At 43.5% G+C, this 24,490-nt stretch overlaps 1 protein-coding gene across 3 annotated transcripts in view; it reads left to right on the top strand.

The window, feature by feature from the left end:
• Positions 1 to 24,490, top strand: part of SCP2 (sterol carrier protein 2) — a 127,722-nt gene that overhangs the window by 37,336 nt on the left and 65,896 nt on the right. For all 3 annotated transcript variants that reach the window (XM_016918530.4, XM_513413.8, XM_024345852.3), the window contains exons 7-10: positions 12,998 to 13,061; positions 14,912 to 14,998; positions 16,457 to 16,607; positions 18,624 to 18,771. In XM_016918530.4, the coding sequence (XP_016774019.1) occupies positions 12,998 to 13,061; positions 14,912 to 14,998; positions 16,457 to 16,607; positions 18,624 to 18,771 (450 nt within the window). The remainder of the gene's footprint in view (positions 1 to 12,997; positions 13,062 to 14,911; positions 14,999 to 16,456; positions 16,608 to 18,623; positions 18,772 to 24,490) is intronic.

Below are 24,490 nucleotides of genomic sequence, written 5' to 3'. Positions count from 1 at the left end.
CTCTACTAAAAATACAAAAAATTAGCCCAGCCTGGTAGTGCACACCTGTAGTCCCAGCTTCTCGGGAGGCTGAGGCAGGAGAATTGCTTGAACCCGAGAGGTAGAGGTTGTGAGCCGAGATCGCGCCACTGCACTCTAGCCTGGGCAACAGAGCGAGACTCCATCTCAAAAAAAAAAAAAAAAAAAACAACCAAACAAACAACAACAACAAAATTAATTAAAAAAAGTTTGAGAGTAAGTTGCAGTTCTTTCATAGTCACTACAGTGATAAAAATTGGGAAGTTAATATTGATATGATGCTATTATATAATCTACAGACCTCATTCTAAATTTTACCAGTTATCTCACTAACATCTTTTTCTGGCCCAAGAGCCCTCATAGTTTTTCTTTTTCAGTGTTTTCTTGCCTCCATTTATGCATAGGTTATGTGCATGGGTTTTTTTTTTTCTCCATTTGAACTTTACTCTCAATTTGTTGAGCTCCATAAAAAATCTTATTGGTATTTTTACTAGGATTGTATTAATCTTGTTAAATTAATTTAGGGAAAACTGATGTATTTATGAGGCTGAGTTGTCCTGTCAAAGAACAGGGATTATCTTTTTATTTATTCAGTTCTGTCTTTGTGTCTTTCAGGAGTGTTTTAAAGTTTTCTTCATATCTAAGTGTTTTATTTCTTGTTAAACTTATTCCTAAATACCTTCTTTAATTCCTTTAATCATCCTTGCTGCTGCTATTGCACATGGACTTTTCACTGGTGTTATATCCTCTAAACTGGTCGTTACTTGTGTATACAAAGGCTACTGATTTTTTTTTTCCCCCAACATGGAGTCTTGCTCCGTTGCCCAGGCTGGAGTGCAATGGCATGATCTTGGCTTACTGCAATCTCCATCTCCTGGATTCAAGCGATTCTCCTGCCTCAGCCTCCCAAGTAGCTGGGATTACAGGTGCGCATCACCAAGCTTGGCTAATTTTTGTAGTTTTTTTTTTTTTTTTTTAATTAGAGACCTGATTTTACCATGTTGGCCAGGCTGGTCTTGAACTCCTGACTTCAAGTGATCCACCTGCCTCAGCATCCCGAAGTGCTGGGATTACAGGTATGAGCCACATACCTGGCCAGCTATTGAGTTTTATATATTAATCTTATGACTTGCTATCTCACTGAAGTTTTTAATTTTTGAGTTTTATTATTGATTTTACTTATAGGGGTTTCCACATATGCAGCTATATTATATCATCTACAAAAAGAGATGGTTTTACTACTTCTTTTCTCATTGTAATATTTGAACTGACTTATCTAATTGTATTTGCAAATACCATCAGTACAATTTTTTTTTTTTTTTTTTTATTGATCATTCTTGGGTGTTTCTCGCAGAGGGGGATCTGGCAGGGTCACAGGACAATAGTGGAGGGAAGGTCAGCAGATAAACAAGTGAACAAAGGTCTCTGGTTTTCCTAGGCAGAGGACCCTGCGGCCCTCCCCAGTGTTTGTGTTCCTGGGTACTTGAGATTAGGGAGTGGTGATGACTCTTAACGAGCATGCTGCCTTCAAGCATCTGTTTAACAAAGCACATCTTGCACCACCCTTAATCCATTCAACCCTGAGTGGACACAGCACATGTTTCAGAGAGCACAGGGTTGGGGGCAAGGTCACAGATCAACATGATCCCAAGGCAGAAGAATTTTTCTTAGCACAGAACAAAATGAAAAGTCTCCCATGTCTACCTCTTTCTACACAGACATGGCAACCATCAGATTTCTCAATCTTTTCGCCACCTTTCCCCCTTCTTTCTATTCCACAAAACCGCCATTGTCATCATGGCCCGTTCTCAATGAGCTGTTGGGTACACCTCCCAGACGGGGTGGTGGCCGGGCAGAGGGGCTCCTCACTTCCCAGTAGGGGCGGCCGGGCAGAGGCGCCCCTCACCTCCCGGACGAGGCGGCTGGCCGGGTGGGGGGCTGACCCCCCCACCTCCCTCCCAGACGGGGCGGCTGGCCGGGCGGGGGGCTGAGCCCCCCACCTCCCTCCCGGACGGGGCGGCTGGCCAGGCAGAGGGGCTCCTCACTTCCCAGTAGGGGCGGCCGGGCAGAGGCGCCCCTCACCTCCCGGATGGGGTGGCTGGCCGGGTGGGGGGCTGAGCCCCCCACCTCCCTCCCGGACGGGGCGGCTGGCCGGGCGGGGGGCTGACCCCTCCACCTCCCTCCCGGATGGGGCGGCTGGCCGGGCGGGGGGCTGACCCCCCCACCTCCCTCCCGGACGGGGCGGCTGGCCGGGCAGAGGGGCTCCTCACTTCCCAGTAGGGGCGGCCAGGCAGAGGCGCCCCTCACCACCCGGACGGGGCGGCTGGCCAGGTGGGGGGCTGACCCCCCCACCTCCCTCCCGGACGGGGCGGCTGGCCGGGCGGGGGGCTGACCCCCCCCACCTCCCTCCCGGACGGGGCGGCTGGCCGGGCGGGGGGCTGACCCCCCCACCTCCCTCCCGGATGGGGTGGCTGGCCGGGCGGGGGGCTGACCCCCCCACCTCCCTCCCGGACGGGGCGGCTGGCCGGGCAGAGGGGCTCCTCACTTCCCAGTAGGGGCGGCCGGGCAGAGGCGCCCCTCACCTCCCGGACGAGGCGGCTGGCCGGGTGGGGGGCTGACCCCCCCACCTCCCTCCCGGACGGGGCGGCTGGCCGGGCGGGGGGCTGACCCCCCAACCTCCCTCCCGGACGGGGCGGCTGGCCGGGTGGGGGGCTGAGCCCCCCACCTCCCTCCCGGACGGGGCGGCTGGCCAGGCAGAGGGGCTCCTCACTTCCCAGTAGGGGCGGCCGGGCAGAGGCGCCCCTCACCTCCCGGACGGGGCGGCTGGCCGGGCGGGGGGCTGACCCCCCAACCTCCCTCCCGGACGGGGCGGCTGGCCGGGCAGGGGGCTGACCCCCCTACCTCCCTCCCGGACGGGGCGGCTGGCCGGGCAGAGGGGCTCCTCACTTCCCAGTAGGGGCGGCCGGGCAGAGGCGCCCCTCACCTCCTGGACAGGGTGGCTGGCTGGGTGGGGGGCTGACCCCCCAACCTCCCTCCCGGACGGGGTGGCTGGCCGGGCGGGGGGCTGAGCCCCCCACCTCCCTCCCGGACGGGGCGGCTGGCCGGGCAGGGGGCTGACCCCCCCACCTCCCTCCCGGATGGGGCGGCTGGCCGGGCGGGGGGCTGACCCCCCCACCTCCCTCCCAGACGGGGCGGCTGGCCGGGCAGAGGGGCTCCTCACTTCCCAGTAGGGGCGGCCGGGCAGAGGCGCCCCTCACCTCCCGGACGGGGTGGCTGGCCGGGCGGGGGGCTGAGCCCCCCACCTCCCTCCCAGATGGGGCGGCTGGCCGGGCGGGGGGCTGACCCCCCCACCTCCCTCCTGGACGGGGCGGCTGGCCGGGCAGAGGGGCTCCTCACTTCCCAGTAGGGGCGGCCGGGCAGAGGCGCCCCTCACCTCCCGGATGGGGCGGCTGGCTGGGTTTGGGGCTGAGCCCCCCACCTCCCTCCCGGACAGGGCGGCTGGCCGGGCGGGGGGCTGACCCCCCACCTCCCTCCCGGACGGGGCGCTGGCCTGGCGGGGGGCTGACCCCCACCTCCCTCCCGGACGTGGTGGCTGCCGGGCGGAGACGCTCCTCACTTCCCAGACGGGGTGGCAGCCGGGCGGTGGGGCTCCTCACTTCTCAGACGGGGCGGTTGCCAGGCGGAAGGTCTCCTCACTTCTCAGACAGGGCGGCCGGGCAGAGACGCTCCTCACCTCCCAGACGGGGTCGCGGCCTGGCCGAGGCGCGCCTCACATCCCAGACGGGGCGGCGGGGCAGAGGCGCTCCCCACATCTCAGACGATGGGCGGCCGGGCAGAGACGCTCCTCACTTCCTAGATGGGATGGCGGCCGGGAAGAGGCGCTCCTCACTTCCCAGGTGGGATGGCGGCTGGGCAGAGACGCTCCTCACTTTCCAGACTGGGCAGCCAGGCAGAGGGGCTCCTCACATCCCAGACGATGGGCGGCCGGGCAGAGACGCTCCTCACTTCCCAGACGGGGTGGCGGCCGGGCAGAGGCTGCAATCTCCGCACTTTGGGGGGCCAAGGCAGGCGGCAGTCAAAAGCACAGCCTAAGGCCTTCACACACCATAAAATCAGTGATACTAATTGCGGTTCTTCAGCATCTGCGGAGCACCTGGGCTGCAGTTTATTTGGCGTCAAAGCTGTAAGCAGATTGCTTGTCTCCCAGGTCGGAATTCAGTGTAGCTTCCCCATCCACCAAACTGCCACCCCACGGAAGATGCTGTATAAAACTCTTCACTCTTCACTGACGCTGCAGGAGCCCCCCGCCCAGTCCCTCGGCCTCCGCCGGTGGCGGGCGGGCCAGTACAATGTTAAGTAGCAGTGGAAGACAGTAAGCATCCTTGTCCTGTTCCTGATCTTGGTGTTTTAAGTAAGGTACTGAGTTAAGCACGTAGATATATCTATTATATGTTGAAAAAGTATCCGTCAGTGTCTATTTTCTTGAGTTTTTTTTTTTTCCAGGAATGGGTATTGAATTTTGTAGCTTTTCCAGTATCTATGGAGATAATTGCATTATGTTCCCCACTTAGATCTATGGCTGGACTATTTTAGTAATGGATTCCTAACAGTAAACCAAGTTTGCATATCTGGAATAAATGCCGGTTGATCATGGTGTATTGCTGTTTTTAACATGGAATTAGGTTCTGTTGCTATTATTTTATTTAGTAATTTCAAATCATTATTTGTAAGTGATATATATATACTTTATTGTTATCAAGTTTGGGTGTTAATTTTATACTAAAGAAATAGGGGCTGGGTGTGGTGGCTTATGCCTGTAATCCCAGCACTTTGGGAGGCAGAGGCAGGCAGATCACGAGGTCAGGAGTTCGAGACCAACCTGGCCAACATGGCGAAACCCCATTTCTACTAAAGATACAAAAAAAAAAAAAAAAAATTAGCCGGCATGGTGGCATGCACCTGTAATCCCAGCTATTTGGGAGGCTAAGGCAGGAGAATCACTTCAACCCGGGAGGTGGAGGTTGCAGTGAGCCGAGATCATGCCATTGTACTCCAGCCTGGGTGACAGGACAAGACCCCGTCTTAAAAAGAAATAGGAGCCACGCGCGATGGCTCATGCCTGTAATCCCAGCACTTTGGGAGGCTAAGGTGGACGGATTACCTGAGGTCAGGAGTTCGAGATCAGCCTGGTCAGCATGGTGAAACCCTGTCTCTACTAAGAATACAAAAAAATTAGTCAGGCATGGTGGCAGGCGCCTGTAATCCCAGCTATTCAGGAGGCTGAGGCAGGAAAATCGGTTGAACCTGGGAGGTGGAGGTTGCAGTGAGCCGAGATTGTGCCACTGCACTCCACCCTGGGCAACAGACTGGGACTCCTCAATTAAAAAAAAAGAAATAGGAAGCTATTTTAATGCTCTGAAACAATTTATGGAACTTTGAAACCAACTGCTTTGTAGGTTTGGTAGAATTCCTTGTGAGATAATCTGGGCCTGGTTCTTTCTTTTTGGCTTGGTAATCTATTTTTTTTTTTTTAATGTTTAAACATTCTATATCCAATGGGGCCAATTTTGGTAGTCTGTAGTTCTCCAGGAAATTATCCACGTCATTTAGATTTTCAAATCAATTTGTATAGAAGTCTGAAAAGTAGTATTTTAACAATGTAAATTTTTATTTCTATTTCAATGATATTCTCCTCTTGTCATTTGTTTATTTTGAGATGGAGTCTTGCTCTGTTGCCCAGGCTGGAGTGCAGTGGCACTATCTTGGCTCACTGCAACCTCCACTGTTGCTGTCAGTTGCTGTGGGATTGAACAAAGGGGGACAAATGCAGAAATGAAGAGAAAGACAGAAAGATCTGTTTTGAAAGAAGGGGTCAGGGGGCTCCTTGCTTCTAGTGAACAAGCACCCTGAGCTTTTACAGCCCTTCATATTTATTAGGTAGAAAGAGCAGGGAGGCAGAGGTAACTGTTGGTCCGCTGCTTGATTTATCACAGGTACACACAATTGCTTTCTTTGTACAACAGGTTTCTGATGTTCCTATAGATAATCACAAGGAACACTGTGCTTGGGGTGTGACTGCCCTCAGCACCCCTTCTGGCAGCAGATGCAGTTGTCAGTTTTCCAACATCCTGCTTTCATCCGGTTTCCTGTTTGCTCATATAGCCTCCAGTGGTATACTGAGTCAGTCACGACCCTCACTCTTTTGGCCTGTAACACTCTGCCTCCCGGGTTCAAGCAATTCTCCTGCCCCAGCCTCCTGAGTAACTGAGGCTACAGGTGCGTGCCACCATGCCTGGCTAATTTTTTGTGTTTTTAGTAGAGATGGCATTTCTCCATGTTGGTCAGGCTGGTCTCTTAACTCCTGACCTCAGGTGATCGGCCCGCCTCGGCCTCCCAAAGTGCCAGATTACAGGTGTTAGCCACCATGCCGGCCTCTCTTGTCATTTATTCTTTGTGTGCATTTATGGTTTCTCCCTTTTCCCTTGATGAAATTAGCTGGTAGTTTGTCTCTTTTGTTAAATTTTTCAAAATAACAGGATTTTGATTAATTAGGTCTATTCTTTCTATTCTTTACCTTCATTCTTTTCTTCATCTTCCTGGTACTTTCTTTTGGTTTACTTTATTCTTATTTTTAGTTTTTTGACTTGGAGAATTTAATATTTTATTTCTTGTTAATATAACAGCTTTATTGAGGTATAATTCATATATCATATAATTTACTCTTTTAAAGTGTACAATTCAGTGATTTTTAATATATTCACAGAGTTGCATGACCATCACCATGATTAATTTCAGAACATTTCATTAACCAAAAATGAAACCCTGTACCCATTAGCAGTCCATTACCTCCTCTTCTAGTTCCTGGCAGCCACTCATCTACTTTGTTTTTCTTTGGATTTGCCTATTCTGGACATTTTATATAAATGTACAGTTGGCCCTTGAACAACAGGGGGTTTAGTGGTACTGACCTGCACAGTCAGAAATTCATGTATAACTTTTGATTCTCCCCGAATTTAACTAATAGCCTGCTCTTGACCAGAAGCCTTAGTGGTAACATAAACAATTGATTTACACATATTTTTTATGTTACATATATTATACACTATGCTCATAATAAAGTAAGCTAGACAAAAGAAAATGTTATTAAAATCATAAGGAAGAGAAAATATAGTTACTATTCATTAAGTGGAAGATGATCATCTTAAAGATCTTCATCCTTGTTGCTCTTCTTCTTCATCATTTTCTTGTTGTGTAGGCTGAGGAGGAAGGGGAAGGTTGGTCTTGCTGTCCCAGGTGGCAGAGACAGAAGAGGTGGAAGAGGAGGCAGAAGAGGCAGGCATACTTGATGTAACTGTCATTGAAAAAAGTCCCCTTATAGTGGACCCATGCAGCTTAAACCTGTATTGTTCAAGAGTCAAATATAATCAATATGTGGCCTTTCTGGATATGGTGGTACACACCTGTAATCCCAGCACTTTGGGAGGCTGAGGCAGGTAGATCGCTTGAGCCCAGGGTTCAAGACCAGCCTGGGCAACATGATGAAACCTCATCTCTCCAAAAAACACAAAAGTTAGCTGGTGTGGTGGCACATGCCTATAGTCTCAGCTACTTGGGAAGCTGAAGTGGGAGGACTGCTTGAGCCTGGAAGGAGGAGGCTGCAGTAAGCCAAGGTCGCACCTCTGCATTCCAGCCTGGTTGACAGAGTGTGACCCTGTTTTTGTTTGTTTGTTTGTTTGTTTTTTCTAAAAAGGCCAGGCACAGTGACTCACACCTGTAATCCCAGCACTTTGGGAGGCTGAGGTTGGGGGATCCCCTGAGGTCTGGAGTTCAAGACCAGCCTGGCCAACATGGTGAAACCCCATCTCTACTAAAATACAAAAATTAGCTGGGCGTGGTCGCGTGTGCCTGTAATCCCAGCAACTGGGGAGGCTGAGGCAGGAGAACTGCTTGAGCCTGGGAGGTGGAGGTTGCAGTGAGCTGAGATTGCACCTCTGCACTCCAGCCCGGGCGGCAGAGCTAGACTCCATCTCAAACAAACAAACAAACAAACAAACAAAAAAAGTGGCCTTTTGTGACTGGCTTCTTTAAGTTAGTATATTTTCACTGTTCATTCATGTCATAGCATGTATTAGGACCTCATTCCTTTTTACTGCTTAATAATATTCCTTATGTCATTCATTTATTCTTATTAATAAATGGTTAGTGGTATATATTTTCCTGATTACTGTGTTAAATGTATCACATTGATTCTGATATGTAGTATTTTCATTATCATTATTTTCTGACAACTTCTATAATTTCCATTTCTATTTTCATTTTTTACCCAAGAATTATTTCATGGAAATATTTTTTAAATTTCCAGGTGGACTTTTAATTTTATTAGTAATTTCTAGTTTTATTGCCTGGTGATTTGAGTGTGTTGTTTGTAGATTGAAGGGATTTTTAGTTCTATGGTTCCCTCTTCTGTAAGTGTAGTAGAATGGGGTCTTGCAATACTACCCAGGCTGACTCTTTTTAGGTGCAATCATGGTGCACCACAGCCACAAACCCCTGGGCTCAGGCAATACTCCTGTCTCAGTGTCCTGAGTTGCTGGGACTACAGGTGTACCTTGTCTTCTTTTGCTGCTTTTCTCCTTCACCACTCAATTGCACCATACAAATGTCCTCTTACATACAAATGTCCTCTTATGCTGCTTTTCTCCTTCACTACTCAATTGCACCAAAAGGGACCTTGCCCTTTCATTTTGCTTTTTTTTTTCCTCTCAGAACTTATACCTTTAAGATTCCCACCTCAGATCTCCTGTGTTTTTCAGCCCATTCCATATAGTCATGGTTTGATCTATAGGAATATTTTATTGGTATTTTCATACTTGGGGAGAAGGTCTTTCTTTTCTTGGTAGTTTAGAGCAGTTGTTGGCCTGCCATTATCTCCCCTCTTCTCTGCACAGTTTCCTCAGCCTCCCCTTGTACCCTTAAAGGTTTGTGTAGAAACGTGAGCAGTTGTTGGCTGGGATTTGGTTTTATATATTTTTTCTTTTCTTTTTCTTTTTCTTTTTTAACTTATAGATAATTTGAAATTTGGCATTTTCTATTTTCTAGTTATGCTGAGAGTATGATTTGTGCTATTTTATTTTTTCTGGTTATTCTGTATTGGTTTTAGAGGCTATAGAGAGACACAGATTTTTTTTTTTTTTTTTTTTTTTTTTTTGAGACAGAGTATCAGTCTGTTGCCCAGGCTGGAGTGCAGTGGCGTGATCTCAGCTCACTGCAAGCTCTGCCTCCCGGATTCACGCCATTCTCCCGCCTCAGCCTCCCGAGTAGCTGGGACTACAGATGCCCGCCACCACGCCTGGCTAATTTTTCTGTATTTTTAGTAGAGACGGGGTTTCACCGTGTTAGCCAGGATGGTCTCGATATCCCGACCTCGTGATCCACCCGCCTCGGCCTCCCAAAGTGCTGGGATTACGGGCGTGAGCCACTGCTCCCGGCCGAGAGACACAGATTTACGTGGCCTCCATTTTTCCTCAATTACCTGGAAATCCTGTTACTGGTGTGTTTTTAAGTGTATATATTTTCTCAAGTTTTACATTGCTCAGAATAATTGGACAGTTTTCTAGTCTAAAATTTGAAATATAAATGTACACTATTTTAGTGGAAATGTCATTGTAGGGAACAAGGGCCTTGACCCTCTGAAGGGTCACTGAAAATCACTTACATGAGGCAGATTAACAGGAGAAAAGGCATACAAATTTATTTAACGTGTGTACACGGGAACATTCAGAATGAAGACTCAAAGAAATGGGAAATTGTCCATTTTTATGCTTAGGTTCAACAAAGTATGGAACAGCCCTATAGAAATATGATTGGACAAAAAGCATATGATCTAATGCTAATAGACTGAGTGGAGAAACCCAGCCAGGCCTGTCCATCTAGGTTCTTCTTGGCCTCTTTGAGTATGCATTCCTTCCTTCTGGGCGTGGGGCAGGTCCGTTTCTGGAATGGGGGTCTTATGACCCCCAGTCAAACAAGATAGGTCAGATAATTTCTTTATGACCAGTTTTTTACACAGAAAAGTGAAGGAAGTTAAAGTAATATTTCTAGGTTTTATGACTGGCTTTGGGGAAAAGGAGTTCTGGTTTCTATGACCTGCCTTGGGGAAGAGGGATTCTAGTTTCTATGGTTAGCCTCAGGAGAGAATGGGCCTGAGAGACAGGAGGGTAGGAGAAGGTCAGTGAAAAACTTTTGCTTCTGAGGCTATCATTTGGGGGTATTGTTTCTTTATTCTTCATTCGACAGATTTCTAAATGAATTGTAGAATTTTATATAATTTAAATTGTTATTTAAAATTGCTGTTTGTGAGTGTTCTGAATGTGCACTAGAAATGAATATGTAAGAAAGCTTATAGTAGTTTAAATCATTTGTAGAACCAGCCGAGTTTGTGGTTTCATAATTAAATTATAGGATATTAAAATAGTTTGACATAAAGACATAGCCTTTGAATAGCCAAAAATCTTAATTGGCAATTCAGAATCAGTAGTCAATAAGCCCTTCATCAGTGGCCAGGCTTAATAAATATGTAAGTGACTGGCAGAATATTTTTCAAGGGGATGCTGTCTTTTATTGATTAATCAGATCCTATGTTACGAAAAAAGGAAGAAAAGATACGAACATTATTGAACATCTCTTATGTCAGACACCATGCCAAGTACTTTACTGTTTTAGCCACCCTTCTTCCTACCAATCTATGCATGGATTGCTTGCAAATCTAATAGAGACAATAAAGCATGTGTACTTCCTAAAACAAGGAATTTGTCACCAACTGAGGCCACCAATCCCAATTTTTAGGAGATTCCAATTGTTACAATTCCCTTTTCCATGTTGAACCCAAATCTCTCACCCTATGGTTTGCATCCATGGTCTTGTTTTTGTCTTCTGAGAATGACAGAAAAAGCCTATTTTACCTTGTAGCCCTTCAAATATCTGAAGCCAGCCTGACCCTATATTTAATTTCTTCTCTTAACTGCTCTCATTAGACTTGTTTCATAACCCATAAGCAGTCTAATTGCTGTACTGTGATCCCATGTAAGCTATTCTGCTAGTCACATCACACTATGAAATCTCACTGAGCTTGAGGTTTCTCATAGTTGTTGCTCATTTTTGCAGGTTGTTGTGGGAGTTCAAGAATAGAACTGAGTGTTTAATTTATATTCTGATCCATCCTATTGATAGACCTTGTTGAAATTCAACATTATAGCAGTCCCTTCCAGCTTTAGGTTTGGTGAGAGAGCCTCTAGTTTTCTTACTCACTTTGTAATAGAAATATTAACAAGACCAGAGCTGAGGTTAGAAGTTAGTGCTAGAAACTTTTCTCTAGGTCAATGCATTAATTAATGCCTGTTGTTTCACATGAGTGTAATATTGGGAAATGCTTCATACTTTAATCCTCTTCTAGATGGTCATAATGCACATAGTGCAATAGTAAAGGCTCCAAATGTCTTACAGTAAAGACGTGTTTAGCTTTGTTTAACCATAGTCTAAACTTATTTGACAGAAGAACCCTCTTTTTTTTTTTGGTAACACCAAAAGATAAAAATGAAAATAACCCCCCAAAATCCCACAGTACGATATTTCCTTATCTTGTCCAAAATATTTTGAGAAATTTCGTTAATTTCTTGCTGCTGTCCAGATACTATGTTTTCTTTGATCTAATAGTCAATTCAGTCACGAAAAGATAACACATAATTTGACTTGTCTTATTCTTATTGAACCCATATTGGCCTCCTCCTGATCACTATTCTTTTTTGAGATGGAGTCTCACGCTGTCACCTAGGCTGGAGTGCAATGGCGCAATCTCGGCTCACTGCAATCTCCGTCTCCCGGGTTCAAGTGATTCTCCTGCCTCAGCCTCCCAAGTAGCTGAGATGACAGGTGTATGCCACTATACCTAGCTAATTTTTGTGTTTTTACTACGCCTGGCTAATTTTTGTAGTTTTACTAGAGACGGAGTCTCACCATGTTGACTAGTCTGGTCTTGAACTCCTGACCTCAAATGATCCACCCACCTCGGCTTCCCAAAATGCTGGGGTTACAGGCATGAGCCATCGCGCTTGGCCCTGATCACTATTTTTATTGTTAGAAGATCACAAGTGTGGAATTTATCTTCTCTTTTTATTAGAATTGAGATAAGATTTGCTTAATTATATGTATGTCATTTTTGCTCTGAAGATCATCCTCCTTGATAGAGAAGAGAGAGATAAAACAGACATGGGGAACTTTGTACTTTACTGTGCCATTAATATAACATTATCAGCTCTAATTGGTGGCTTTCTTTTTTCTTTGGCCTTTACAGCACCAAATGAGAATTCAAAGCATATTTTATTCAGTTTTATCTTTTTAAAAGTAGTAAAAAAAATTTTTTTTGCGTGTTTTACCTCATTACTGTACTTTTTTTTGTTTTCCTGACACGATTATTTAAATTTTCTGTTAAGGAATTTAAAAGGCATACATATTTCTTATCAGGATATAACTCTTCTAAAAACTTTTCTGTTTTATCATAAGGAAAGGGAGGAAGATGAAATATCTTATCATGCCCTGGAGGGTGTGAGTTGTGTAAAATTCTCTCAGTCTAGCGTACTGGGGTGTTTGACAGACTCCTAGAGGAATTGTAGTGTTCTCCTGCCTTAAAACCACCATGTTTCTTGTTTTTGAAACTGGGTTCTACTTATTTTAATTAGAATAGATCAGTTTCAACTGTTTTTATCTTATGTGCCTATTAGTTGATTCAGTTCATTAATTAGGCCCACATTTAATTATAAATAAAATTTTTTTGAGGGAACAGTGCTGAAGTCTTTAATACTGATGATATATATGAAAGGGAAAATATAGAGATATTTAGCAGAACACTGAGTACCATTGCAAGATTTGTTAATAAGCAGCGGAAAAACATTCACCCACTGGTAGATGTTTGCTTTCTTTACAGGAACAAAAATTGAACACTTTGCAAAAATTGGATGGAAAAATCATAAACATTCAGTTAATAACCCGTAAGTATTTCAGAGACATGAAATAATGAAAATCTGGGTTATCCTACTGTATAATATGCAACTTTATACTTGAAAAGCAAATGCAAAGATCTCAAATATTTTAACTAGAATGTTTTATTTTTTTCTTACAAAAGGCTTATACGCAAGTAAACTTTTGACAACTTTTCAGTTCCAGTTTTTGGCCACTTTATATTTAGAATATCATTTAGGCTAATGACCCTTTTTCTTTTTTTTGAGACAGAGCCTCGCTGTGTCATCCAGGCTGGAGTGCAGTGGCGTGATCTCGGCTGCCTGCAACCTCTACCTCCCTAGTAGCTGGGACTACAGGAGCCACCATGCCCGGCTAATTATTATTATTATTATTTTTAGATGGCATCTCACTCTGTCACCCAGGCTGGAATGCAGTGGCATGATCTCGGCTCACTGCAACCTCTGTGCCCTGGGTTCAAGCGATTCTCCTGCCTCAGCCTCCTGAGTAGCTGGGATTACAGGCACCTGCCACAGCACCTGGCTAATTTTTGTATTTTTAGTAGAGACAGGGTTTCACCATCTTGGCCAGGCTGGTCTTGAACTTTGACCTCGTGATCCACCTGCCTCTGCCTCCCAAAGTGCTGTGATTACAGGTGTGAGCCACCGCACCCAGCCTGTATTTTTAGTTGAGACGAGCTTTTGCCATGTTGGCCAGGCTGGTCTTGAACTCCTGACCTCAGGTGATCTGCCTGACTTGGCCTCCCAAAGTGCTGGGGTTACAGGTGTGAACCACCATGCCTGGCTAATTGTACATTTATTTAAAAGCTCCATTAGCCTTAATTAATGTACTTGTATAATATTATCGGCTCAAAAGTTGGCTGAATTGCAGGTGATTTGATTTTGCTTTTAAGGAACTAGTATTCTTTAATTTGCCAGGAAACATAAATATGTTATTCTGTTTTAATCCCCAACTGGTCTAACACCAACTGGGTATATTGCAACTCAATTCTGGCATGAAGCGCCTAGGAGTTAATGCAAACTCCATGAATTAAGGACCCAGTCCTCCACAAGACTGCTCATACGTCAGACATTAGCTGCAAGTGGGAAGCCCATGCCACCCATATTTTGACCAACTAACCACAAATCCAGGGGCTCCCATGACTCCCTCAGTTTCAATAATTCACTAGAACAACTTACAGAACTCAGGAAAGTACTTAAAATTACAGTTTTATTATAAAGGATATAAATCAGAAACAGTCAAATGAAGAGGCATATAGAGTGAGGTCTGGGAGCATCCCAAGCAAAGCTTTCTTGTCTTTTCCCTATGGAGTCAGGGCATGTCATCCTCCGGATACATCAAGATGTGCACCAATCAGGAAGCCCCGCTGAACACCATGTCCAGATTTTTTACTGGGGCTTCATTATGTCGGCATGCTAGATTAAATCACTGGCCACATAACTGAACTCAATCTCCAGCCTTCCTTTTCTTCTCAGAGGTTGAGCTGGCTCAAAAGTCTCAACTCTGTAGTCACATGGTTGGTCTTTTGGTGGTCAGTCTCCCATTTTCAAGATAACAAGGCCCACCATAAGTGACCTCATTAGCATAACAAAGACACTTCTATCATTCAGGAAATTCCAAGGGCTTTGGAAGCTCCAAGCCAGGAACCCAGGACAAAGACCAAATTTAAAAAAATAAAACATACTGTATTTTAGAGTTAGGATTTTTTAAAAGGTCAATTCAGATGACATTTATGGCTATTCATAAAAATCTGTCTTCTGGTTGTGAAAATAATATTTACATATTATTCTGTTTCTTACTCTGCAACAAAAATTACAGTTGCTATCTCACATTCTGTAACTAATATTTATTTTGTATTTAGGTATTCCCAGTTCCAAGATGAATACAGTTTAGACGAAGTGATGGCATCTAAAGAAGTTTTTGATTTTTTGACTATCTTACAATGTTGGTAAGAAAAATATATTTTAACATTTAATGAGGGAAGTAACTGCTGCCCTTCCTGCCACCCCCCTGTGGTTAAACCTTAGGCTCTGCAACTGGGCGGAGCTTTCACAGAACTCCTCCCAGTGCCGTCCCCACTATGGGTCACTTCACTAGAGTACCCTACTTCTTACTCCTGCCTAGAGACAGACTGTCTCTTCTCTTGGAAAATGATGTGTTTTACTTCTTCTTGCAGGACTTCTACCTACTTTGGTGATTGCAATTGTATTTATTCATTAAACTGTGGCTTGGGGGCCAGTGGAGCCCAAAGCATTTTGTTTTCCCTGCTATGTACTTCTACTACAGGAAATTCTACTCTATAATAGTAGCTATGAGTAAAAGTAAAACAAGGAAAAATTCATAGCTCTAATGATGATAACAGTTGTTTCTTGCAAAGTGCTTGACAGTATCTGTCTCCTAGAAAATTGAGTGAGTACTGCTTAGCTCCTGCCTGTGTCCTAGTTAACACCTGGCTGTGCCCTGTAGATATAGGCCGGGATGGAAAGAAATAAGTCGGGTAAGCTTTTATTTGTTGTGATATGAGGGTCTGCCCATTTAGAAAGTCTAACTGAACTCCCAGAAGACTTCTTGTGTTTGCTACCTTCCATCACAGTTTGCTGTAAGAAAAAGATCTGTTTAAGATCTCGAGAGTCTTAACTAAAGCAGATGGTTTAGTATTCCCAAGCTATCTTTTCCCAGTTTCCAAAAGGATTTCAGGACTGAGTTATTTGGAGATAGCAAAGTTGGAGCTGGGGCGGTCTGTAGTAGAATCTTTATTGTATTAGGATAGGAATAACCTTTTGGACTTACTCCTCAGAAGATGCCTTATGCATCTCCAGAGGCAAATTGGTAATTCTTTGCAATAAGAACTTTTTGGGGCTGGGCGCGGTAGCTCACGCCTGTAATCCCAGCACATTGGAAGGCCGAGGCGGGCGGATCACCTGAGGTTGGGAGTTCGAGACCAACCTGACCAACATGGAGAAACTCCGTCTCTACTAAAAATACAAAATTAGCCAGGCATGGTAGCGCATGCCTGTAATCTCAGCTACTCAGGAGGCTGAGGCAGAAGAATCACTTGAACCGGGGAGGAGGAGGTTGCAGTTGCAATGAGCCAAGATCACACCATTACACTCCAGCCTAGGCAACAAGAGCGAAACTCCATCTCAAAAAAAAAAAAAAAAAAAAAAAAAGAACTTTTTGGGACTCTTAGATTCCAAGTAGTGATTGACAACATTTAAGTTCTTGATAGAGGTTCAGTCCTCAGGTGGGAAGCATGTGTGATTTACAACTGTAGATATCACAAAGAAGACAATCCACTGACCAGCAAGCATATTTGGCCTTTCCTTTCACATAGAAGTAACTCCTAGTCTGAAATCCTCCGATCAGGTGCTACTGGGTGTGGAGAATTATTTTTACTTCCTCTTAGTCCCACTTCAGATGGCGCTGCAGCAGCAATTTTGGCCAGTGAAGCATTTTTACAGAAGTATGGCCTGCAATCCAAAGCTGTGGAAATTTTGGCACAAGAAATGATGACTGATTTGCCAAGCTCATTTGAAGAAAAAAGCATTATTAAAATGGTATGTCTGAGATTCTATTTGTTATTTTTATTTTTAAGATGGAGTCTCATGATTCTTGTGATGGAGCCATGCATTATTATATAATAACTTTTAATTAACTAGACATGCTATTTGTCATTATTTTAAGTTGACTATGCCTAGAACTCCAATCTTACAGAGTTAAGGGAAAAATGATTGTTTTGTTTTGTTGTTCTTTCTTTTCTTTTCTTTCTTTCAACAGGGTCTTACTCTGTCACTCAGGCTGCAGTGCAGTAGTGCGATCTCAGCTTACTATAGCTTCCACATCCCAGGCTCAATCAATCCTCCCACTTCAGCCTCCCAAGTGGCTGGGACTACAGGCACATGCCACGACTGCCGGCTAATGTTTGTATTTTTTGTAGAGACACAGTTTTGCCATGTTTCCCAGGCTGGTCTTGAATTCCTGGCTCAAGTGATCCACCTGCCTCAGCCTTCCAAAGTGCTGGGATTACAGGCGTGAATCACCACACACTGCCACAAAGATGATTTTAATGAACTTTCTTGACCCTCAGCACTTTAAAAATTCTGATTAAAGATTGAGTACAAAACGGAAAAAGTAAAAAAGATGAAAATTCAGACCTAGAGTTAGTTGAATATTTGAAGACATACACACAATACACAAAATTGCCTGCTAAATTATAGTTTACAAATGATTTTACAACAACACTGTGAACTGGAAAATGTTTTTGTAACTGCCCAAGATCACAGTTAGGTTGTGGCAGAGGTGGAATTTATATTTAGGTTTCCTGGTTATAGTACATTTTTCATTATACCACAGTTTTATTTCTTTTTCTTTTTCTCTTTGAGACAGGATCTTGCTTTGTTGCCCAGGCTGGAGCGTGGTGGTGCGATCATAGCTCACTGCAACCTCTGCCTCCTAGGCTCAAGCAATCCTCCCACTTCAGCCTCTCGAGTAAGTGGGACTACAGGCATGTGCCACCACATCTGGCTAAATTTTTGTATTTTTTTTTTTTTTGTAAAGACACGATTTTGCCATGTTACCCAGACTGGTCTTGAACTCCTGGACTCAAGCGATTCACCTGCCTCGGCCTCCCAAAGTGCCAAAGTGCTGGGATTACAGGCATGAGCCACCACGCCTGGCCTCACGGTTTTATTCCTTGAAGAAAAGTTATTTTATTATTTGAGGCGAAAAACATGTTAAGAACATGGACTTTGGAAAAATGGTTTGAATCCTAGATGATCTTCTAAAAGAAGATTGTGTCATTTTATATAGAAATTCTCCCATATTTTTCAGTGTATCTGACTCATAATGATCTGGTAATAAATGTCTTCAACTTGTTTATCACAACTATACATTGTAGTTTGACAGAAGTTTTGTAACTTAGCACAAGATATGCTCTGAGGAATTCTAGGTCATTTTTATATATTTTATTTAAAAATTCTGTCATTTTTTAGTACAAAATTGAATATGTACATCCTTATCCTAGATGTTATTTTATTTAGACTTTCTGTGTAATATAGAATCAATTGACTGACCCTCCTTCCCTCCCTCCCTTCCTTCCTCCCTTTCTTTCCCTTTCCCTTTCCTCTCTTTCTTTCTTTTCTTCTTCTCTTCTTTTTTTGTTTCTTTTTTGAGACAGAATCTTGCTCTTTCATCCAGGCTGGAATTCAGTGGGGTGATCCTGGTTCCCTGCAGCCTTGACCTCCTGTGCTCAAACGATCCTCCCAGCTCAGCCTCCCGAGTATCTGGGACCACAGGCACATACTACCACGCCAGGCTAATTTTTAAATTATTTGTAGAGACAGGATCTTCCATTGTTGCCCAGGCTGGTCTCAAACTCCTGGGCTCAAGCGATCCTCCTGCCTCAGCTTCCCAAAGTGCTTGGATTATAGGCATGAGCCAATGCACCTGGGCAAGAATTTAATATATGTGGTCAATTATCAGTTGTTAAGGTTATGCATCTATTAATCTCTTAAAATACTTGTTTAAAAGGCCCAGTTTTGGTGCCCTTTATTTATATATGGTTTTTGTTTTAGGTTGGCTTTGATATGAGTAAAGAAGCTGCAAGAAAATGCTATGAGAAATCTGGCCTGACACCAAATGATATTGACGTAATAGAACTTCACGATTGCTTTTCTACCAACGAACTCCTTACTTATGAAGCACTGGGACTCTGTCCAGAAGGTAACATCTTTGAATAGGGCAGATTAATTCAGTAAATTTCACTGAGAAAACTTCACTTTGACCGTTAGATAAAAGAATTCACTATTCACTTTTCCCTTAACGTTGGCTCTGCCACACTGTGGGAAGTGAATGTAAGCTGTTTTGGTAGTGGACGTTTTAGAACTTGTGGTATTAGGCAGTACCAACACTAAGATGATGGAGTGTCCAGATAATTTGTATTATGATTATATTATTTGTCTGGAAGGCTCTTTTATCTGACCAAAATAGCTACTCCATCTTTCTTATGCTTATTCTTTGCATGAGATTTTATTCATTTGCTTTCAACCTATTTATGTTAATTTATTTAAAGTGTATCTCTTATAGGCAGCATGTAAGCAATAGTTTTTTTTTGTTTTTTCGTTTTTCTGAGACGGAGACTCTCTCTGTAGCCCAGGCTGGAGTGCAGTGGTGCAATCTCAGCTCAATGCAACCTCCACCTCCTGGGTTCAAGTGATTCTCCTGCCTCAGCCTCCTGTGTAGCTGGGATTACAGGCACCCGCCAACACGCCTGGCTAATTTTTGTATTTTTAGTAGAGAGAGGGTTTCACCATGTTGGCCAGGCTGGTCTCAAACTCCTGACCTCAGGTGATCCACCCACCTAGGCTTCCTAAAGTGCTGGAATTACAGGCGTGAGCCACTGCGCCCAGCCATGATAATGTATTTTTTAAAATCTACTTTGTTGATTTCTGCCTTTTAACTGGAGTGTTGAAACCTGTGCTGATAATGACAGCCACTAGCTATACTTTAGTCTTTGAAATGTAGCTAGTCCAAATTGACGTGTGCTGTAAGTGTGAAGTACACATGGAGTTTTGGAGACTTAATATTGAAAAATAGAATGTAAAGTATTTCATTAATAATTTTTTTTTTTTTTTTGAGACAGAGTCTCGCTTTGTCGCCCAGGCTGGAGTGCAATGGTGTGATCTCGGCTCATTGCAACTTCTGCCTCCTGGGTTCAAGCAATTCTTGTGCCTCAGCCTCCCGAGTATTACAGGTGTGCATGCTACCATGCCCAGCTAATTTTTGTAATTTTAGTAGAGACAGGGTTTCACCATGTTGCGCGGGCTGTTCTCAAACTCCTGGCTTCAAGTGATCCACCCGCCTCAGCCTCCCAAAGTGCTGGGGTTGCAAGCATGAGCCACCTGGCTCACTGATAATTTTTTTATGTTGATTACATGTTGAATGAAAATATTTTATATATATATAAAATGTATATATTAAATAAAATATATACTAGAAAATTTAAAAGTATTGTGTGGGCATTATATTTCTGTTAGACAATATTTATTTAGATAATTAATGTAATTATTGATATAGTAGGATTTAGGTTGGTCATTTAATTATCTGTTTTCTATTTGTCCCCTGTAATTTTTGTTCCTCTGTGCCCCTCCTCTTGACTTCTTTTGCATTATTTAAATATTTTTAGTATGCCATTTCAACTTATCGATTGTTTTTTTCACCATATCTCTTTGTTTTTTCTTCTTTGTTTATCCCAGTGGTTGCTATAGAGCATGGTTTATCAACCTTGGCACTATTGACATTTGAGCTCTATCATTCTTGTGATACAGCTTGTGCATGGTAGGATATTCAGCAATATCCCTACCTCTTATCTACTAAATGCCAGTAGCACCACCCCCCACAGTTGTAACAACCATAAAATGTCTTCAAATATTGTCAAATGTCTTCTGGGGGGTAAAATCTCTCCCAGTTGGCAGGGCGCGGTGGCTGAGGCCTATAATCCCAGCACTTTGGGAGGCCAAGGCGGGCAGATAACGAGGTCAGGAGATCGAGACCATCCTGGCTAACACGGTGAAACCCCCTCTCTACTAAAAATACAAAAAATTAGCCGGGCGTGGTGTTGGGCGCTGTAGTCCCAACTACTTGGGAGGCTGAGGCAGCAGAATGGCGTGAACCCGGGAGGCGGAGCTTGCAGGGAGCTGATATCATACCACTGCACTCCAGCCTGGGTGACAGAGCGAGACTCCATCTCAAAAAAAAAAAAAAAAAAAAAAACTCTTCCAGTTGAGAACCACTGCGATAAGAATTATAGTATGCCCCCTTAAGCGTCTCCTTTGAGTTAATATTGTACCACTTCACATAAAATGTAGAAGCCTTGCAACCGTATAGGTCCATTCACTGACTCCCCTTTGCCCTACACTGTCCCTTATGTTATAATTGTCATATGTGTTATATCTATTTACATTGAAAACCCCAATATATAATATTATAAGTTTTGCTTTCAACAGTCATACACTTAGATGTCTGTTATATGTCATGGGTAAAAATGTCACACATAATTTTAAAGATACTAAGAGGGAAAAAGTATTTTATACTTATCCAGATATTTATCATTTTTTGTTGCTCTTTGTTCTTGAACACCCAAGTTTTTCTCTGTAATCATTTTCTTTAGCCTAAGGAACTTTTTGTAGCATTTTTTATAAAGCAGATCTTTTGGAGATGAATCCTCTTAGTTTTCCTTCAACTGAAAATGTCTTTGCTTAACCTTAATTCCTAAAGGAACTCTGGGCTGATTATAGAATTCTAGGTTGACAGGTCTTTTAGCACTTAAAACATGTTGTTCCAGTCTTCTGACCGCCATAGTTTCTAACGAGGAGTCATGGTCATTCAAATTGTTTCTCTGTATGTGATGGGCCATTTTTCTCTAGCTATTCTCAAGATTTTTAGCAGTTTGACTGTGTAATGTCTAGGCATGGTTTTCTTTTAATTTATTCTCTGTTGTGTTTTCTGAGTTTCTTAAGTCTGAAAATGCAAAACTTTTACCAAATTTGGCAAGTTTTCAGCCATTATTTCTTTAAATGTATGTTCTGTCCCAGTTTTTTCCTCCTCTTCTTCTGGACTTCCAATGATGCATATATTAGACCTTTGGATATTGTCCCATAGGTCCCTGAAACTGTTCACTTTGAATCCCCTTTTCTCTCTGTTCTTCACATTTGATAATTTATGTTGATATATCTTTAAATTCACTGACTCTTCCTTCATGTTCTTTCTACTCATGAACCATTCTAATGAGTTTTCTATTTCAAATATTGTATTTTCAGTTCTAAAATTTCCATTTGGTTCATTTTATAGTTTCTATTTCTCTGCTGAGAGCTTACATCTTTTTGTTCATTTCTAGTGGGCTTTCTTTACCTTGTAGTTCTAACAGCTGTTTTAAAGTCTTTAATAATTCCATAATCTGGGCTTTGTTGGGTTTTGCATCTGTTGATTGTCTTTTACCTTGAGAGTATTGGTTACATTTTCTGATTCTTTGTATAGCAAACAATTTTGGATTGTATCCTGGACAGGGTGAATGTCCTATTATATAGATCCTTTGGAGAATGTTGATGTTTTTGTTTTAGCAAGCATTTAAGCCAGTATGTTCTGACAATAAGTTCTGTCTTGCCTTCTGAGGGTGGTGGTTAAAGTCTTTGCTCAGCTCTCTAAACGTATGCCTATGTCAGAGTGAGCCTGAGACTTGTACAGGTCTATACACAGAATTAGGGGATCCTCTTCTCTGGCTCTCTCCACTATGGACTTCTTCCCTTACTCTCCAGCCTGCAGAGATTTCTTTTCCTAGTTCCTTTGGTTAGGAAGATGGGGTTTCTGTTAGAGTTTTAGCTACTTTTGCTGTTTCTGCTGCCATGCTGTTCCAGGGCTGTGCTCAACCTTGGGGCAAAGCTGTTGAGAGAGAGAGAGCCTAAAAAGAAAAAAAGACAACCAGGACCTCACCCTTATGCAGTGGCTTCTCCAAGTTTTGACTTGCTCTATAATCCCCCTGCTTTTATTTACTTTTCAGAGTCCTCAGGCAGTTTTTTTTTTTTATTTTTATATCCAGTGTTTTCAGTTGTAATCAATGCAAGAGATAAACTGTAGTGAACATATTCTGCCTAATATGGAACTTAATCTAAAAGTTAAATATTTTATGTAGATACAGATATAAAATGATTACTTTCTTTTTTTTTTTTTCTTTGAGATGGAGTTTCTCTCTTGTTGCCCAGGCTGGAGTGCAGTGGCGCTATCTCAGCTCACCACAACCTCCGCCACCTGGGTTCAAGTGATTCTCCTGCCTCAGCCTCCCGAGTAGCTGGGATTGCAGGCATACGCCACCACGCCCAGCTAATTTTGTATTTTTAGTAGAGACGGGGTTTCACCATGTTGGCCAGGCTGGTCTCGAACTCCTGACCTCAGGTGATCTGCCCGCCTTGGCCTCCCAAAGTGCTGGGATTATAGGTGTGAGCCACCACACCCAGCTTTTCTTCTTTTTTTTTTTTTCCGAGACAGTTTTGCTCTTGCTGCCCAGGCTGGAGTACAATGGTGAGATCTCAGCTCACTGCAACCTCCCCTTCTCAGGTTCAGGCGATTCTCCTGCCTCAGCCTCCCGAGTAGCTGGGATTACAGGGGTACACCACCACGCCCGGCTAATTTTTGCATATTTTTTAGTAGAGACAGGATTTCACCATGTTGGTCAGGCTGGTCTCGAACTCCTGACCTCAGGTGATCCACCCACCCCAGCCTCCCAAAGTGCTGGGATTACAGGTGTGAGCCACCAGGCCTGGCCAAAATGATTACTTTCAAACTTATACTCCTTGCTTGAACTGCTTCTCCAACCTCTAGACTCAAGAATCCAGCTGCCTACTTTTTAGGGGTTTCTTTGGATGTCTCATAAGCATCTCAAACCTAAGTCCAAAATTGAGCTATGGATATTTTTCAAACTTTCTCCTCCCTCAGTCTTCCCCATCCTCCTGTTGCTTAAACTGGAAACCATCGGGCTTGAATTCTTTTCTCTCTCTCACAATCATCATTAAATCTATCTCTAAGTCCTGTTGGCTATGGACTCTACCTTCAAAATAAATCCAGAATATGACCACATCTCACCACTTTTGTCACTGCCAGCCTAGTGCAGAACAGCATCGTTTCTCATTTATATTATTGTTGGAGTCTTATGGCTGGTCCCGTGCGTCTGCCTTGTCTCTCCAGACTGAAGCTAGAATGTGCAGCAAATCAGTTCATTAATTCATTCAAAACCCAGTAGTTTCTCAACTCACTCAGACGAACAAGCCAAATATGATCTGTCCTCCTTACTCCCCACTCCCATCTCTGACTTCCTCTGCTTTTCTCTGAATCTTCTACTCTGCTGCAGCCACATTGACTTCCTTCTTCAAGCACTGGAAGCTCGCTCCTGTTTCAGGGCCTTTGTTCCAAACATACATGATTTGCTCTCTCACTCCCTTCAGGTCTTTGACTAATGTCCTTCTCAGTGGAAGCCTTCTCCGATCACTTTGTTTGAAATATAAACCACTCACCTCCATCTTCCTTGTCTCAATGTGTCCTATACCCTTTCCCTGCTTTCTTTTTTCCCTTGGCATTTATCACCACTTTACATATTTTTTTACTTATTTTATATATTGTCTGTCTTTTCCTCACCCCTCTCCCCACATAACTTAAACTCCATGATAGTAGGGATTTTCGTTTGGTTCACTATTGTATCCATAAGTTCCTAGTTTAGTTTTTGGCACAGAACAGGTATAATAATTGTTTTCCAAAAGCGTATGCATTTGTTTTCCTGTCTATGCTAGGGGAGAACGTTCATTTACAGTACTTTAATCTCTGAATATTTTTAGTTGATGAGTTCAAGATAACTTCCCTTTGGAATCTTTTAATACTTTACAAGATTGTATATATT

The sequence above is a fragment of the Pan troglodytes genome, chromosome 1, assembly GCF_028858775.2.
Source record: "Pan troglodytes isolate AG18354 chromosome 1, NHGRI_mPanTro3-v2.0_pri, whole genome shotgun sequence".
NCBI lineage: Eukaryota > Metazoa > Chordata > Mammalia > Primates > Hominidae > Pan > Pan troglodytes.
This window is presented reverse-complemented; position numbering and strand designations above follow the sequence as displayed.